Here is a 17244-nt window from a genome sequence, read left to right as displayed (position 1 = left end):
ATAGAGGTTAAAAAAAAAAAATCACTCAGGGACATTTTGCGATTCAACTAAAGTGCCCACAATGTTTGGGCTAGCCGGGCCAGACCAGGATCTGCTGAGCCTAAAGCCCAGGCTGTCTCCCAGAGTTATCACCTTTCATCCCCTCAATGTGCGTGACCCTGCCAAGGCAGGCACAACTCTCCTTCCAGAACAAATGAGAAAACCTGAGCTCAGGAGGTCAAGTAACTTGCCAAGGGTCACACACCAGGTTCCAGAGACAGATACACCCTGTTGTGGAAGTGAAATCTGGGGTAAGGGGTGATTGGCTGCAGACACTGGAGACAACAGGACCCTGAATCACTTCCCCTTACCCCCATTGCTCCACTAAGCCTCTGTTCTACACAGGGTTTTTTCTGACACACAGTTACACCAAGCACTCTAGCTGAGATTCCATCTTGGCACCTGTCACACCTAGCACTAAGTAAGATGACAGAAGCTCCCTATCACCCACCAAGAGCTTACTGCCAGTCAACCACAGGGCTATGGGCTTTGTCTAATCCTAACAATGCCAACAAACCAGACAATTATATGCCCACATCACAAGTAAGAAAACAGATCTTCAGGCATGTGCCCAGAATCACACAGCTATTTTCTGTTTTCCAAATGCTTCCTGGGGGAATTGAGTCAGGATCCAGTTCACACCAGCTCACAGGGATAAGGGGTAAGGCAGGAGGATCCAGGGCCTCTGAGTCGGCCAATTGAATTGCTGGGAATGCTAAGAACCAACATAGGTAGAAAAGAGGCTTGGTGAGTTAGTAGGAAGAAAAAGGCAAATCATATTTTTCCATTTACTGACTCTGACCTGGGGTAGATGTGTCATTTCCTGTAAGTCCCACTTTCTCCAAATGCAGGGACAAACAGAACTATCCTCAAGGGGTTGCTGGAAAAGTTAAAAAGGCTACAGTCAGAGGACACATGAAAGCACCTCCCTGGGCACCTGCAGTGGCCTCCATTACTTACCTCCTTGCCTTGTCATTGATTTGTTTGTTGGGGACATACCATCTCCCCAATCTTTAAATCAAGAAAAGATCCAGGGCAGAAGGAGCTTTTACCTCTGAGCCCCTAGTGCTGTCAACAAGAGTCTAAAAAGCAGATTTTGGTTGATTGTTCTAAAGCGGATTTCAAGTTGCAGAGACTTAAAACAAGCCCGTCTCAAAGCAATCAGAAGGGATCTGGAGCAGAAACCCTAGAGAGGAGTTAAATATCCCTACCCCTGGCACAAAAGTGACACCCTTTCTCCCTCAACATCTGCCCAGACCCCAACTAGGATGCACATACTATCAATTGTTCAGCAAAGCTGAACTGGAACTTTGTTTCAAAACTTGCCTGGGGTCTCTAAACTGGAGATTTTGCAGCCTGAGCACAATCTCCCATCCAAACAGAGAAGGAAGCTTGAGGTGAGAGTCTTGGAGCAGGTTTGAGAGGGGGCAGGCACAGGGTCAGAGGATCAGGATGGAGAAGCTAGGGCACAGGATGTGGCCTGCCAAGCCTCACGGGAACATGAGAGCAGTCAGGAGGTTGTCTGAGCCCAGGGAGGCTGAGGAAGATGGACAGTGGGATGTTAGAAGCCCTGGGGGACAAGGTGGGGTAGGGCAAGGCTAAGAAAGACTCAATTCTGGATCTTTGGAAAGGGATCTTTTTAAGGAAGGGACAGGAAACTGCAGTGGAGCCCCCAGAGGTTGCAAGGAGGTAGGAGAGCAGCTGCTGGACCCCATAGTCACCGCACAGAAAAATGGATGGGAGATTCTGGAGCCCAAGGAAGCAGCAGAAAGATGCTTGGGTCTAGTAAAGGGGTATACACTACATACGATGAGGGTGGATGCTGAGGCCCAGGGTGGGATTGGGGAGGGATCTCTGATGGAGCACAAAGGCCTTGTGTTGATCTACCTCAGTTGCTCTGAAGGAGTGGAAAGGGAAGACTGAGTACAGACAGTTCTGGCCCTAAAAAGTTCAGTAATAAGCAGATACTGGCTAGGTCCCCAAGTGGAGTTGGGTTTCTCTGAACAATTATACAGGATTATGTGGAGACTCTGAAAATAAATGCTGAAAAGAGATTTTTCTATTCTAATGGCAGACAACTGGTCCTATGGAGGGAAGGGATACCTGACAATAATGTCAGGGTCCTAACAAAACTGAAAACAAAAACCAGGGGTCTCTGACTGAAGATGTCAGAGGAACTCGAAAAGCTGTGAGGGCAGATTCTGAGGCCTGACAAGAGGTTAAGCTATCTATGAGAGAAGCAGAACCCTGGTTGGCTTTTGAAGGCAGAGACTTGACTGAAGGGTGGGGTTTGGAAGGTGAGCCTCTGATGGAGAGAGCGAGGAGCCAACGGGGTCTGCAAGGGCAAATGCTGGCACAAGAATATCTGATGGAGGATTATGTATCCAAACAGTCCCTCCCTAGTGTTTGGTCCCCTAGGAGGGTCTGAGGAAAGATACTGGGGATAGAGGTGTCGGATGAGGAGATACTGAGGCCTGAAAGGGGGTAGTCTCTGATGAAAATACTGGGACCATGAAAAAGGGGTCAACCTCTTAAAGTATCCAAGGAAATATTCTATGCATTGAAAGATTCTCTAAAAAGCAGATGAGGAGGGAAGGGCCCTGCACTGAAAAGGGCCAGGGTGGATTGGAAGACATCTGAGATATGGAAAAGGGGTCTCTGAGGAGGCCAACCTTTCACAGGGTCTAGTCCCCTTGGAAGTTCTATGGGCAGATAGCGGGACGAGGGTGGTGGCAGGGAGGGAAGTGTCTGAAGGAAAATACTAGAGAAGACTCTCAGAAATGAAGGCCATGTGAACCCTCCTCGGAGTCTGGCCTCTCTTGGAAGCTTCAAGGGCCGGGCAAATATGGATAACTAGGAGTGTCTGAAAGGAGATTCTAGGGAAGGCCTTTGGTGGCATAGATTGGGAGGGGAGGGTCTTTGACCAGGTGCATAAGTCTCTAGTGGAAACTGGGGAGGAGTTCCGATCTAACATACAAGGTTCGGGACGGGGTCAGGTCCCTGACTCGGGATGTTGAGCCTTAGTTCTAAGAGCGGATCCTGGGGGTCTGACTCCAAGGTCAGACTTGGGAGCCATAGGGACTGGGCTAGTCCTGGATGGGAAACGTCGGCCCCGCCCCAAGAACTGCCCCCCCACCCCATTCCCCGCCGAACCCTAGCGTTCGAGTCACCACAGCCCGCCTCGACAGCAACCTGAGCCAGCACCAGCCTAGGCCCCTCCAATGCTTCCTGAAACCCCTGCCCTGGTCAAGGCGCTGTGAGAAAGGCTGTTTGTTACCAATGCCGGTTCCCCGGGTCGCGCCGCCGCCAACTCCTCTAGGAGCCGAAGCCAAGCCCGGCCGCCACCCTCCTGCTTCTCCTCCTCCCCGACGCCTGGGCCGCCTAGAATCGCCGCCGCCTCCGCGTTCTCCTCTCCCAGCCGTCGTGGTTGTGGTCTTCCTCGCCACCTCCTTCACCTCAGCCGCCGACACAAGATGGCGGCCGCTTGAGCCTGGGGCCGGAACAAAACCTCGGGCCCCACCCCCAGGAGCCCGGATGCAGGCAGGCCGCGCCCATCATGAATCATGTATATATTCCCGGCCTGCCCCTGACTCATTCATTTGAAGAGGACTAGCTCCACCTGGTGGCTACCGTAGCAGTAACTAAGAAAACAGGTAAAACAACATAAAGGCCACACCCCAAGGAACTTGAATAACTTGTTGCAGCCAGGCTGCTATGGAAACCAAGAAAGAACCTCAAGGCCCAGCTTCCTCACCATGAATTATGCATGAAGCCGGGCGGATGGTTGACTAAACGCGGCAACCAGAAAGCCAGTGTTAACACACGAAGCCACGCCCCCATTTCTCATGAATAATGAATGTATTGCCGCAGCCGGAAGTCAAAGAGAGCTAGGCCACATTCATCATGAATAATGCATGAAGCCAATGTATTTGTGCGCTGGAACAAAAGGGACAGGTTTAGAATACTGCTGCATCTACGGATGCATTGGTGAAGGAAACTCTATTGGGAGTACACCTGAGGAGGTGGGGGAAAGCAAATATTGTTGAAAAATGAACAATGATGTAAAAAAATAAAATTAATATTAAAAAATGTAAATGCATAAAAAATACTGCTGCATCTAATACCCCATAAATAAGAAAATTGGGCTACTGCATAGAAAACATACTCCCCTCTCCCGTTCATGAATAATAAAGAATTGCCGCAGTTCATCCTGGAAATTCAGAGGTCAAGAAAGGTTCCACCCAGTTTCATGAATTATGCATGACGCCGGAAGGACTGAAACGTTTGACAGCCCTGCCCAGCAAGGGGCGGGGTTATATTGTACTCTAGCCAACGCAACATGACCACGCCTTTCTGTCCATGAATAAAGACAGACAATGAAGCAGAGCCACAGAGGAAATGTAGCTGCCTTCTCCCCAACATCAGGACTACCATGGTCGAACCAAATCCACTTTGGCGGGTGCCGCAGTTTCCAAAACTGTAAAATGGGGATAGGAATGAGCTCATCACCTCATAAAGGCGAAATGTATTACCAAAATTAGAGAACATGAATTATGGAATGAGCTTGGAACAGTGCTGGCACAGGGCACTGTTTAATGTTTAAGTATTATATACTAAAATAAAGGTAATATGTAAGAATATTTATATTAATACAAAATTAGTTATGTGTAGAGTAGCCGCTAGAGAAACATCCAACTGGGGGTATTATTTTTAAAATAATGCCTTGATGTACCACACCAGAAGGACACTGGAAAACAGAATGTTAAGGTACCAATGTCTGCTAAAAAGGTAGGCTAGACAACCAGATCACCAGGCATACAATGATATACCAAAGCCCCAGGCACACAATAAGCAACCAGTACATTCCTGTAGAATAATAGATCACATTAACTTATCACCTACAGTGTGGTGGCTCCTGTGATGTGTTTTCTCCATGCACTGTGTCACTGATCTCAGGAAAGCAGAGCAGGAAATTGGTTCATCTCAAAATGGAACTCCTTAAAGAGTTCTCAAACCCTCACAAAAATCATTTTCACCACCAATGACTGGTTATGTGACTTGAGGCCAGACACTTCAATTCTCTGGGCCACGGTTTCCCCACTCATAAAATGGAAGTAGTAGTACCTATCTTGTGATGGAGTTTAAATGAGTAATATGGAGAAAGGACTTAGACTAGTACCTGGCACATAGTGCTATATGACTAACATTAGTAGTACCATTAAGTTGATGGAGATGTGAGGACATTTCAACCTTGATAAAGACTACAGACTCGAACCAGACAGGCTGGGTTTGAATCCTGTCACAGCTTCTCACTGTGTAACCTTAGCCTCCCCGTGTCCCAGTTTCCTCATCTATAAAATGAGATAATAATAACCTATCTCCTAAAACTGTTGTTGAGATTAAATGGGCTAATAAAGTCTAAATGAGTATAAACTAATCTGATCTTCTTATGATCATACCCATTTTTCAGATTCACAGAAGAATTTGCCAAAGATCACACAGCTGGCAAGAATGGATGGGATTTGAACCTTTGTTGGTAATCTGGGATTACTGGGCCAAAAGGAATGAACTACGCATGAGGCTTCTTCCCTTTGCTAGATGCCAGGTTAAAATCCTGGGAATCTAAGGGAAAGCCAACAGCGGATCATGCAGATAAAGCCGTAAAAGTCGCGCCCCTCATAAATTATGCACAACACCCCTAGAAAAGTCACAGAAAATTCGGGGCGCCACTCACCTTTACCATTAATCAACGAGATCTACTTTACCCAGCAGAGCGCAGAATGCCCCTTTAGCAAGCACACCCTTTCAGCAAGTTGATCCGCCCCCTCGTGAATAATTCACAAGCCGGTACTTCCAGCGGGCCAGGTGGGAAAGAGGCAAAAATGGGCTTAACAGCCCCGCCTCCTCATGAGTAATGAATAAAGCTATGGCCAAGGAGGCCCGGTGGCATCGGGTCCCCTTGGGCAGAGCCTAGCAGGCTGGGTTCCTGCGTCCCTTCCACAGCCTAGGCTCGGGGCTCCTCTCCTTAACAACGTGTGGGCCTTAATGTGTTCCGTCTCGCCGGAGTATCCAAGCGCGCAGGGGGAGTTCATCATAGAACCAAAGGTCACAAAGGCCATCGATACCTTCACAATGCCACGTCGGTGCTGAATGTTCCCACTGTCATCAGGACCTTTCCTGAAACAAGTCCTCCCAAAATTCGCCTTGACTTCAGGAACGTCAAACTTAGCGTCGCTCCTTAGGGAACGCCTCAAATCCTGCCCCATGGGCAAAGTACTCATACACGAACTCTAAGAGCCTCCCCAAACATCCCTCTAAACCCTCTCTCGAGGGATTATAAACGCTATCTCCGAGGGAGACTCCTTAAACATACTCCTAAATCCCACCCCGGAGTCACCAAATGCCACTTCTTAAGGGCTCCCGCAAAAGCAGACACCCCCAAATGCCATTCCCGGCCCAGAGACTCCAAACATGTTCGTTAGGGGATTCCCGAAATTGAGCCCCCTCCCTCAAATGCTGTCTTGGGGCTTGGGGGCACCGTGCTCCAGCTCACCCCCTGCGCTGGGCGGAAGCCTCGCCTTCCTGCTGGAGATGAGCCGAAGCCACGGGGCAACGGAAGAGCAAACCACCTCGGTCGCACAAGAGGAGCCAGAGTTTGCGCGGAGGTCGGAAGCGCGGGGCCTCTGAGGGCCCCCGGTTTGGGATGTACCACTGATGCTTAGCTATAGGGGTGCCCGCCCCTGTTTGCGGTCCGTTGGCGCCTGTATCAGACCCAGACGCCCCTAAGGGTTGTGGTACTTCCCTAACGCGCGAGGCACGCTGGGGGTAGTAGTCCTGTATGGTCAATGTCTGGTGCACGTGGTGGGCTTCAGCGCCCAGGGTAAGGGAAAATGTAAACCTGGCATGTGAAATTCCGGGAGCCGCGCTGGGGGCGTGAGAGGAAGCAAGGGGAGCTTGGGGGAAACCTCCAGATGGAAAGGCACACCCATCCTACAGATTAGAAGACTGAGGCTCAGATCGCCAGAAGAGTTCATTCATTTGACATCTATGGAACTCAAGCTGTGAGTCAAGTGCTACGGATTCTTTCTAGCCCTCACGGTGCTGTCATCCTAGCGAGAGAGACAGACTGTAAATTTAAAAAATAAGTAGCAAGTATAGTTTTGCATATAAATACGTATTGTAATAGATACATGTGACAATACAATAGAAATTAAATATAATAAAATGTACATATAAATACTACATATTTTACATTAACATAACTAGTGTCATTATATAAATAATTTGCATCTGTTTGTCTATAATGCCATTAAATACATTGTGTATATTCTATATTCTTATGTGAGTATATAGCTAAATATACACGTGAATGTGTTGTATATATATATGATAACTGCTAAATGCTGTGGAGAAAATAGAGCAAAATAAGGGGAAATCTGTTGGAACAGGGGCCTCCCAAGTGGCTTAAGGGGTTAAGTGTGAGCACTATGAAGCTATTGGCAGCCACTGCAGCAAAAGTTCGATCCCTGGCCAGGGAGGTGACCCACATGGCGCAGCAGACCTCTCCTGTCTCACCCGCTGCTCCCCTCAGCAGTGTATTTCAGTTGATCCACCTGTTCTGCTCCCCACTCTGTCTCTGGTGAATCCTCTCACCCTCCCCCCACCCCCGCACCTCTGGCCTGTACCCCAGTTCTTGTATGCATAAATAAATAAATCGTTTAAAAAATCTGTTGGAACGGGTTGCAATTTTAAATAACTTGGTCAAGGAAGAAGGTGAAGTTTGATCGAAGGTGCCTTTTATCGCCTGGCCCGGAATTCTGTAGCTTATATGCTCTCCACAACCTCCAAGTCTGCTCGTTTGATTTATTGAATGTCTACTAAATGCAGGGCACTGGGAATATAGCAGGGTGACTGTTCTTGCAATAGACGAGAACACTCTTCCCCAGGTATTTCCCTACTTATTTATCCTTTGCCTCACCTCAGAAAGACCTCTCCTGATACTCCATCTGAAGTCATCAGGGAATACCTCTCTGAGGAGGTGGCATGTGAGCAGTGAGGGAGTGAAAAGGAAGGAAAGAAGCCATGTGTAGGGACAGGGATTATCAGGTACAAAGTCTTGAGATTGGAAGTTGTTGGTGTGTTTGAGGAAAACCATCTGAGGAATCTTCAGATGGAAAAGCACACCCATCCTACAGATTGAAGGCTGAGGCTCAGATGGCCAAAGGAGTTGATTCAGTTGACATTTATGGAGCTCAAGCTGTGAGCCAGGTGCTACAAATTCTTCCCTCCCCTCACAGAGCTCTCATTTTAGGGAGAGGGACAGACTATAAATTGTGTAATTGGAGGAGTAAGGGAGTTGGGAAGTGACATCTAAAGCTATGACATGCAGGGTGGTTGAGATGATTGGCTTTTATTCTAAGATTTGTGGGGAGCCATAAGAGGATTTTAAGCAGGGGGAGTTGCATTATATAAATTATATTTTAGAATAGATAACCTGGCTGCTCAGTGTGGAGAGAACAAATTGTATGGGGAAGGGGCCTCCCTGGTGGCACAAGGGGTTAAGTGTCAGCACTGTGAAGCTATCAGCAGCCATTGCAGCACAAGTTTGATCCCTGGCCAGGGAGATGACCCACATGGTGCAGCAGACCTCTCTTGTCTCGCCCACTGCTTCCCGCAGCAGTGTATTTCAGTAGATCCACCTGTTCTGTTCCCCACTCTGTCTCTGGTAAATCCTCTTACACACACCCCACACCTCTGGCCTACACCCCAGTTCTTGTATGCATAAATAAATCTTTTTTAAAAAACTGTATGGAGAAAGTAGAAGCAGGAAATCCAGTGGAAAGGCCCCTACAAGAGTCCAGGATGTGATGGGAAAGAGATCAAGATGGAGTGAAAGTGGAAATAATGAAGAGAGATTAGATTTGGGGTTGATTATGAAGGTAAGGATGGGATTTGTCAAGAGGTCAGATATGGAGCATGAAAAATAGAGAGGAGTCCTGGTTGACCCCCAGGATTTTAGCCTGAGTAACTAGATGGATCAACTGGAATGGGAAATACTCCATTAGGAGCAGGCATGGGGGAAGACCTGGAGTTTTTGGGTTCCATTTGAGATGTCTGTTAGACATCCAAGTTGAGATGTCAGTTGAGTGAACAGTTAGGGACTAGGTTTGAAATTCAAGGTATAGAAGGATGTCTGGAGTAGAGATAAATGGATCTGGGGACCATCAGATGTGACAACTGGTAAGCTATGGAAACAACCCAAATGCCCAAAAATAGATGGCTGGATCAAGATGTGGTACATATACACAACAGAATATTACACAGCTATAAATATACACAGCTATAAATATAAACTCATGCAATTTGCAGCAACATGGATGGAGCTGGAAGGAATCATGCTCAGCGAAATAAGAAAGAAAAATATCGAATGGTCTCCACTCATAGCAGGAATTTAGAAAACCCAAATAAGGGACCAGAAAAAATACTAATTATAATAGAGTAAAAATCAAAATCAACAAGCAGCTATAAACTAGAGACATACTACGGCAGGGTGGGGGTGGGAGGGAGTAGGATCAAAACAAGGGGGGTGTGAATTGTATGGGGATTATAACCAATATGAAAATGCATACATTGGGCCTCCTTGGTGGTGCAAGGGGTTAAGATGTTAAGATGCAAACTATGAAGCTGTCTGCAGCCTCTGCAGCACAAGTTCGATCCCAGGCCGCCCGGGGACCTACCCACACAGTGCAGCAGACCTCTCCTGACTCGCCCCCGCTGCTCCCCTCAGCAGTGTACTTCGGTCAATCTGCCTGTTCGGCTCCCCACTCTGTTTCTGGTGAATCCTCTCACCCACCACACCTCTGGCCTGTACCCCAGCTCTTATATGCAAAATAAAATAATTTTTTTTAGAAAAAGAAAATGCATACATTGTGCAAAAATGAAAAATGGTGTAAAAATAAATTAAATTAAATAAAGAAGTGACAACTGAAGCCATGGGTGTGGCCAAATTAATCTGAAGAATTAATTGCCTTCAAATGGACCAGTGGGAATAATTGAGGCAGGCTTTGTTCCCAAGTGACAGGGAAGGGGTTCCAGTTGGAGGAAACAGCTTTGGCAAAAACCTGAGGAGGTAGAAGAGAAGGGAGAGGAGAGAGGGGGAAGACGGAGGTAAGTTTTACCATTTTGTGTTGCATCCAGTCATGTGCTTGGGTGTCTGTTGGTTCACAGCCTCGCTGAATCAATTTTTTTTAAGATTTCTTTTATTTATTTATGCATACAAGAGCTGGGGTACAGGCCAAAGATATGGGTGGTGGTGAGAGGATTCAGCAGAGACAGAGTGGGCAGCAGAACAGGCAGAATGACTGAAATACACTGCTGAGGGGAGCAGCGGGCGAGACAGGAGAGGTCTGCTGTGCCATGTGAGTTAGCTCCCTGGCTGAGGACCAAACTCATGAATCAATTTCAATTACAATTTGCATTTCTCTTGTTACGAGTGAGCTTGCAAGCATCTTTTCATAGATTTAAAGGCTTTTGCATTTTTTTCTAGGAATTTCCTGTTTGTGTACTGTATCCATTTTTCTATTGGGTTATACTACTGCTTCTTAGGGGTTTAGGAACTCTATATATTTGCCTTTTCTTCTTTTAAAAATGAGTCTAGAGGATGACAGTGATTTGAAAAGTTGTGATGTGTGTCACATGCTTCCAAGGCCAGGTGTGTACCAAACCCTGTTCTGGGCATTGGGAACATAGTGGTGAGCAAGGCTGACACAAGTCTACCCTTGTGGAGCTTTCCAGAAAGTGAAGGAGACAGTAAAGTAAGGAAAATAATAGAGTGTATTAGAAATTGAGAAGTGTTACAGAGAAAAGGGGTGTAGGGAATGTGGGTGGGGGAGATTGGAATTTTATTTATTATTTATGCACATAAGAATGGGGTACAGGCCAGAGGTATGGGGGGGTTGAGAGGATTCACCAGAGACAGAGTGGGGAGCAGAACAGGCAGATCGACTGAAATACACTGCTGAGGGAAGCAGCAGGCGTGACAGGAGAGGTCTGCTGTGTCATGTGGGTTAGCTCCCTGGCCAGGGATCAAACTCAGGTCTTTGCAGATATGGTGCTGAGACTTAATCCCTAGGCCACCAGGGAGGCCAGCATTTTCTAAGAAAGTATTCATGGGGCCTCCCTGGTGGTGCAAGGGGTTGAGCATCAGCATGATGAAACAATCCACAGCTACTGCAGCACAGGTTCGATCCCCGGCCAGGGAGGTGACCCACATGGCACAGCAGACCTCTCCTGTCTCACCCGCTTCTCCCCTCAGCAGTGTATTTCAGTCAGTCCCCCTGTTCTGCTCTCCACTCTGTCTCTGGTGAATCCTCTCACCCTCCCACCTCTAGCCTGTACCCCAGTTCTTGTATGCATAAATCTTAAAAAAAAAAGTATGCATTTCATCTCGATTTTCAGATGTATTTTCATTATTTTTAAAAGATTTTTATCTGTAGTATGCTCTGCCTTTTCATTTTTTTTTTGGTTTGTTTGCACCTTCTTTTTTTTAAAAGGCAGGGACTTCCTGGTGGTGCAGGGAGTTAAGACACAACCTATGAAGGCCTCCCTGGTGGCGCAAGAGGTTAAGCACCACACTGTGCAATCCGTAGCCTCTGCAGCATGAGTTTGATCCCCTGCCGGCCAGAGAGAAACCACATGGCGAAGCAGACCTCTCCTGTCTCGCCTGCTGCTCCCCTCAGCAGTCTATTTCAGTCAGTCTACCTGTTCTGTTTCCCGCTCTGTCTCTGGTAAATCCTCTCACACACACACCCCCACATCTCTGGCCTGTACCCCAGCTCTTGTATGCATAAATAAATAAATCTTAAAAAAAAAAAGACACAACCTATAAAGCTGTCCGTAGCCACTGCAGCACGAGTTTGATCCCTGGCCAGGGAGCTACCCACATGGCGCAGCAGACCTCTCCTCACTTGCCCGCTGCTCCTTTCAGCAGTGTTTTTTTTTTTTTTTAAAGATTTTTTTTTTATAGAGGCATGTTTTATTTATTTATTTGTTTGTTTGTTTTGTTTTGTTTATACAAGCACTGGGTACAGTCAGAAGCGCGGGAGGGTGAGAGAATTCACCAGAGCCAGAGCAGGGAGCAGAGCAGGCAGAAGGACCGAAGTACACTGCTGAGGGGAGCAGCGGGCGGCAGGAGAGGTCTGCGCGCCATGTGGGACCCTCCTCAGGTGGCCGGGGAGCAGCCGGGGATTGAACCGGCGCTGCGGAGGCTGCGGGCAGCTTCGCAACCCAGCGCTCAACCGCTGCACCACCGGGGAGGCCCTCAGCAGTGTTTTTCAGTCAGCCTGCCTGTTCTGTTTCCCACTCTCTCTGGTGAGTCCTCTCACCCCAGCCCTCACACATACCTCTGGACTGTACCCCATTCTTGTATGCACGCATAAATAAATCTAAAACAAAAGATGACAATTCATCTTTAATTCATCAGTCTTTCCGAGAAGTCTCTTTCCTCTTAATTTTTGAGATGTTCCTTTTGATTTTATTAATGTTTTTCACTCAGTATTTCATCTCTCCTCTTCATTATTTCCTTCCTTCCTATTGAGATTTGTTCTGGTAGGCTTTTTCCAACTTCATGTATAATTTACATGGTAAAGTGCTCGGATTTTTAATTTTTAATTTTTTTAAAGATTTATTTATTAATGCATACAAGAGCTGGGGTGCAGGCCAGAGGTGCAGTGGTGGGGGGTGGTGAGAGGATTCACCAGACAGAATGGGGAGCAGAATAGGCAGATCTACTGAAATATACTGCTGAGGGGAGCAGCAGGCAAGACCGGAGAGGTCTGCTGCACCACGTGGGTCAGCTCCCTGAACTCACGCTGCAGTGGCTGGTGATAGATAGCTCAATAGCGCTGAGACTTTAACCCCTGTGCCACCAGGGAAGCCCAAATTGCTCAGATTTTAATGACACCTTGCTGAATGTCTATCTAAATATATGACCATGTGACCAGCACCCCAGTCAAGATGTAGAATCTTCATTATCCCAGAAAGCTACCTACAACCCTCCCTACCACCCCACTGACTACTATCACCACAAATACGTTGAGAACTTCACATAAATGGAAGAGGTCTTTTTTAACTATTTTGTTCCTTTTTATTGCTGGATATTGCTCTCTTTCTCCTCTTGTTGGATCTGAGTTGTTCCCAGAGTTTGGTTGTTAGGAGCACAGCTGCTATGAATACACCATGTAATAAGCCCTTTCATTCACATGTTTGCATTTACCTGGGGGGGAATATCTAAGTGGAATCGCTGGGTTACAGGGTAAGCATGTTTACCTTTATTCCAACCAGCAAAGTTTGCCACTGCCAGCCATCCACAAGGGACTCCAGGAGCCATGCTCTGGAGGAGGCAAGGGAATATGAAGGCGCTTCCAGACTGAAGGTTGCCCATCTTGATGGGTGCTCTTTTGGGGGGCCTCTATTCCCATTTCTCTCTCACCCTGGCCCGCCTCACTGGGGAGCATCCTCACCCCATATCAGCACCATTCTAGGAGCCCTCCTCTTTCTAACCTTACCTCTTACAACTGGTGAAGGGCAACATCAGAATGCACATAAATGGGCGAGGGGCTTTGTGCCAGTTACTCACAAGCATGTATTTGGGGAGCCACTTCACAGCCCAGCCGACTGAGGCCAAGAGGGCAGCCCCAGCTTTGTGTTCTGCTGTACGCAAACCTGAGCCGAGGGCGCTCGCATGTACTTAGGAATCACAGGGTGCAGACTGGCAATGACCAGATGGGTGGGGTGCTGTGCTAACAGTCAAGGAAAAGATGGGGAAAAGGGTGGACCCAAGTGGTCCTGATGGGCACCCTGAGATTCCTCTATCTCCACTCCTCTGGGGTGATCAGTTGAGAGCATAGGGCTAGCTGGCACCAGAGTGTGGTCCACTTGGTGATGCCCTAAGGCATGATTCCCATACCCAGGGAGAGCCAAGTGTGGTTTAGCCTTGGGGCTGAACTGCAAGTGCAGTTAGCAACGTGGGTGGGGGTCAGTCCCCTAGTTCTGGCGCTGACCCAGGGAGAATTCCAGTACTGATCTGATGGTGTCCTGGGTGTTCCATTTCCTGGTACAGAGCAATCTTCTGGATCGGACACTGGTAAGGGGCTGTGACCAGGATTTTGCAAGTTGGGACACTAACCGGAACCCCATGTTCTGCCCTCCTCCCAGAGCTGATAGCCAGAATGCACCAAACACCGTGAATACCACCGTCACCCACCTCAGCCTGATGAAGTCCCTGTCCAAGTCTACTTATGTTCATGTCTCCATGTGGGTCACAAACCATGGGGGGTATGATAAAGAGATCTGCAGGCTGCAGACTTTTCACCTTTTATTACAAAAAGAAGAACACGATCCCAGCCCAGTTTTCTAAGAAAAGTCACCAACTCAAAGTTTAACTTGGTCAGAGCCTCTCTGGCTGGGGAGTGTGCTGGAAGACAGGCACAGGGCCCCATTCAGACCACCCACACTTCATCCTCCCTTGCCCCGGGCTGAACCCCCGACATGTGAAGTAGCTCTTGAAGTTGCTCACTGGGCCTCATTGAAGCGGGTCACCATTGTCTTGTGCAGTGTCTCCTTGTAGGACTCAGTTGAAGTGACCCCATAGGAACTGCCTCGGGCACCCAGGCCAGAGCCCCGCACTCGCGTCTGGGCCTGTGAAAGGTAGGCATGCTGTCAGGTTGGCCAGATGTTGGGGGAGGACCAGAAGATAGGGATGGGATCACAGGAGACTCACCTCAATAGGGGTCACGATGCCCTGCTTTTTGCGGCCCAGGCCACTGCCCTCCTTCCAGCCCATGGCCTGGAGCATGCGACTGCCGATGTTGTCACTGCCCAATCCGTCCCGCGTGGGCTGCTCAAAGTCCCTACAGTGGACAGTGGTAGAGTATGAGTAACTGGTCTGCCAGTCCCAAGTGCCCCTCAGCTGGCCCCCTAGTCACTCACACGGAGGCTGCAGACATGCCACCGTACTTCCTCCTCTTGGGTTCTGGTGGCTCAGGGATGCCATACTTCTCTCTGCGTTCAGCAGCACGGTCCCGGTACTTCATTTGCTAAAAGTTTGTGTGCAAATGTTGGGGTAGGGGGGCAGATAGTCACTATCTGCAGGAAACATGGGTGTACCCCACCCTTTTATCCCATGGCGAGTGGGATATGGCTAACATCTGAGGTCTAGCGGGCAGCCAGCATGGATTAACCGGGAAGAAGCCTCCCAGGGATAGGATGTGAGACGCCTGACGGCAGTCAGCCTATGCCTGGATGAGGAACTTGAGAGTCAGTTGCCTGAGGGACGGGTACCCACCAAGGAACAGAGGGGAAGGAGCCTAAGAGTGGGTCACACCTCACCTCCATGTCATTTTTCTCAAGTGCTTCCAGCTCGTTTTCTGACAGATGGGCTCGCCTGTGGATCTCAAGGTTTTGCTGCAAGGGGGATAGGAGGAGTGAAGTGGCTGGGCCAAGACTGTGGGCCGGGGGCTGGGGTTCCCTGCCAAGTCTCCCTCAGTCACCTTGTGGAGCCCAGAGAGCTGCTGGTGCCGGATAAGTGCCTCCTTGCTGGGGAACTGGCGCCGGCAGAGCAGACAGGCCAGCTTCTGCCAGTCAGTGAGCTTTTCTTCCCGCTCGGGGCCCCCGCGCTCCTGCTCCTCTTCGCTGTCACTCTCCCCACTGTAGGCCGCCACCAGTCCCCGTGGCGGGCTCTGTCAAGAGTGAGGGTAGCAGGTCAGGTCTGGTAAGATCAGTGTACCCCACCCTTTTCTGCCCTGGACACTCACTGGGCGGTCATCACTGGCCAGTTTCGGGAGGTCCATGCTGGTGTGCTGTCTCTCAGCTAGAGCTCCCTAGGACAGAGGGACACAGAAATTCAGTGACTCCAGAGGGACAGGAGGGATGACAAGATTGGTGGAGGGAAAAAGATGTGGGTGAGTGGCCACAACACACCTTTTTCTCAAGGATGGCGTAGCCGGCATCTGCAGTGGCTGACTCCCGCCTTTCGTCATCTCGCAGGGAGCTGATGGGCTGGAAGCTGTTTTTAAAGTTTTCTTTTTGTTTGTTGAGGCTGCGGGCCCAGCGTTCCATGTCCTTAGCAATCTATGGGTAAGGGTTGGTGGGAGGGCCTCAGGAACCCTCCAACTGCATTCCCCACCCTCCTACCCCTGCAGATTCAAGCAGACAGAGGTGGCTGTGGAAGTCCCCATCTCTGGGTCACATTGTCACTGCTGTTCCTCATCAAGTCCCTCTCTAGCTCGTGCCCCCATTCTGACAGATACCTGATCATAATGATGTACACTGGATTTTCATTTTTATATTCTAAAATGCACAGAATGGTTTTCTCTGGGTTTATTTAAAATTTACATGTATGATCTTAGTCCCTATTTCACATTCTATATCCCCCACTTCCCCAAACACAACACCAGCTTTAGAATTTACCAGGTTGCAGAGGAAACACTTATTTCTTGCTTCTCGGGCTGTCCTACTCTTCCTCCATAGACAGACACTGAAGTTCCCTTTAATTGCCCATTACCACAAAACACCACTGCCCACCCTTGCCCTCCCGGGCTTGAGTTCTGAGATACAGATGCACACAGACGCACACAGCCATGAATGGGGTTCCGGGCCCAACCAAAGGAACATGCATGCCTAGTCCATTTGTTGTCCCAGGTAGGACTAGCCTGGCTTCAGCATACCCAAGCCAGCTCATACTTCTACCAGCAGTGTGAGGGGTCCTGCTGGGGTACAGGAAAGCTGACTGGGTTCACTTAGATGGCACTGGCCTCCTCAGGGAGGTGGGCAACCCTGCTAGGTACCAAGACTTCCCTGGCTCCACGTCACTTAGCAAAGAACAGAGCTACACCAGTAGTCTGGTCTCTCTTCAGCACCATTACTGCCTGCATTTACTCCTTCCCTCTCCTTCACTCAGCCAGTGAGGCCAGGAGATGACAGAAAAGCAGTCATGAGAAGACAAATAACCAGCCAGAGACTGCTGGACCCCTAGAGTTCACCTGTTGGGCCGTCTTGGTCTTGTGCTTCTCCTTCTTCTCTTTGCCCTCCTTTGAGGGGGCCCCTGCCTCCTTATGCCCGTCAGCTGACTGTTCTAAAGCAGGAATGTAGGTCCGCCTTTCCCCATCCCAGTATAGGTACTGCTGGCTCTGAGCGTTGTAGTAATAC

The 17244-nt window shown here is 48.8% G+C and overlaps 1 protein-coding gene across 1 annotated transcript in view; it reads right to left on the bottom strand.

The window, feature by feature from the left end:
- Positions 1-14416: 14416 nt before the first annotated feature.
- Positions 14417-17244, bottom strand: part of RBM10 (RNA binding motif protein 10) — a gene marked incomplete at its 5' end in the record, with an annotated part of 29748 nt that continues 26920 nt past the window's right edge. The window contains 8 exons of the mRNA XM_084258473.1: positions 14417-14736; positions 14819-14948; positions 15028-15134; positions 15427-15501; positions 15588-15776; positions 15852-15917; positions 16018-16167; positions 17079-17243. Of these exons, the coding sequence (XP_084114599.1) occupies positions 14611-14736; positions 14819-14948; positions 15028-15134; positions 15427-15501; positions 15588-15776; positions 15852-15917; positions 16018-16167; positions 17079-17243 (1008 nt within the window). The 3' untranslated portion in view covers positions 14417-14610. The remainder of the gene's footprint in view (positions 14737-14818; positions 14949-15027; positions 15135-15426; positions 15502-15587; positions 15777-15851; positions 15918-16017; positions 16168-17078; position 17244) is intronic.

This window comes from Talpa europaea, assembly GCF_964194135.1.
Source record: "Talpa europaea genome assembly, chromosome: X".
Taxonomy (NCBI): domain Eukaryota; kingdom Metazoa; phylum Chordata; class Mammalia; order Eulipotyphla; family Talpidae; genus Talpa; species Talpa europaea.
Note: the sequence above shows the minus strand (reverse complement) of the source record. Positions and strands in the feature narration are given on the sequence as shown.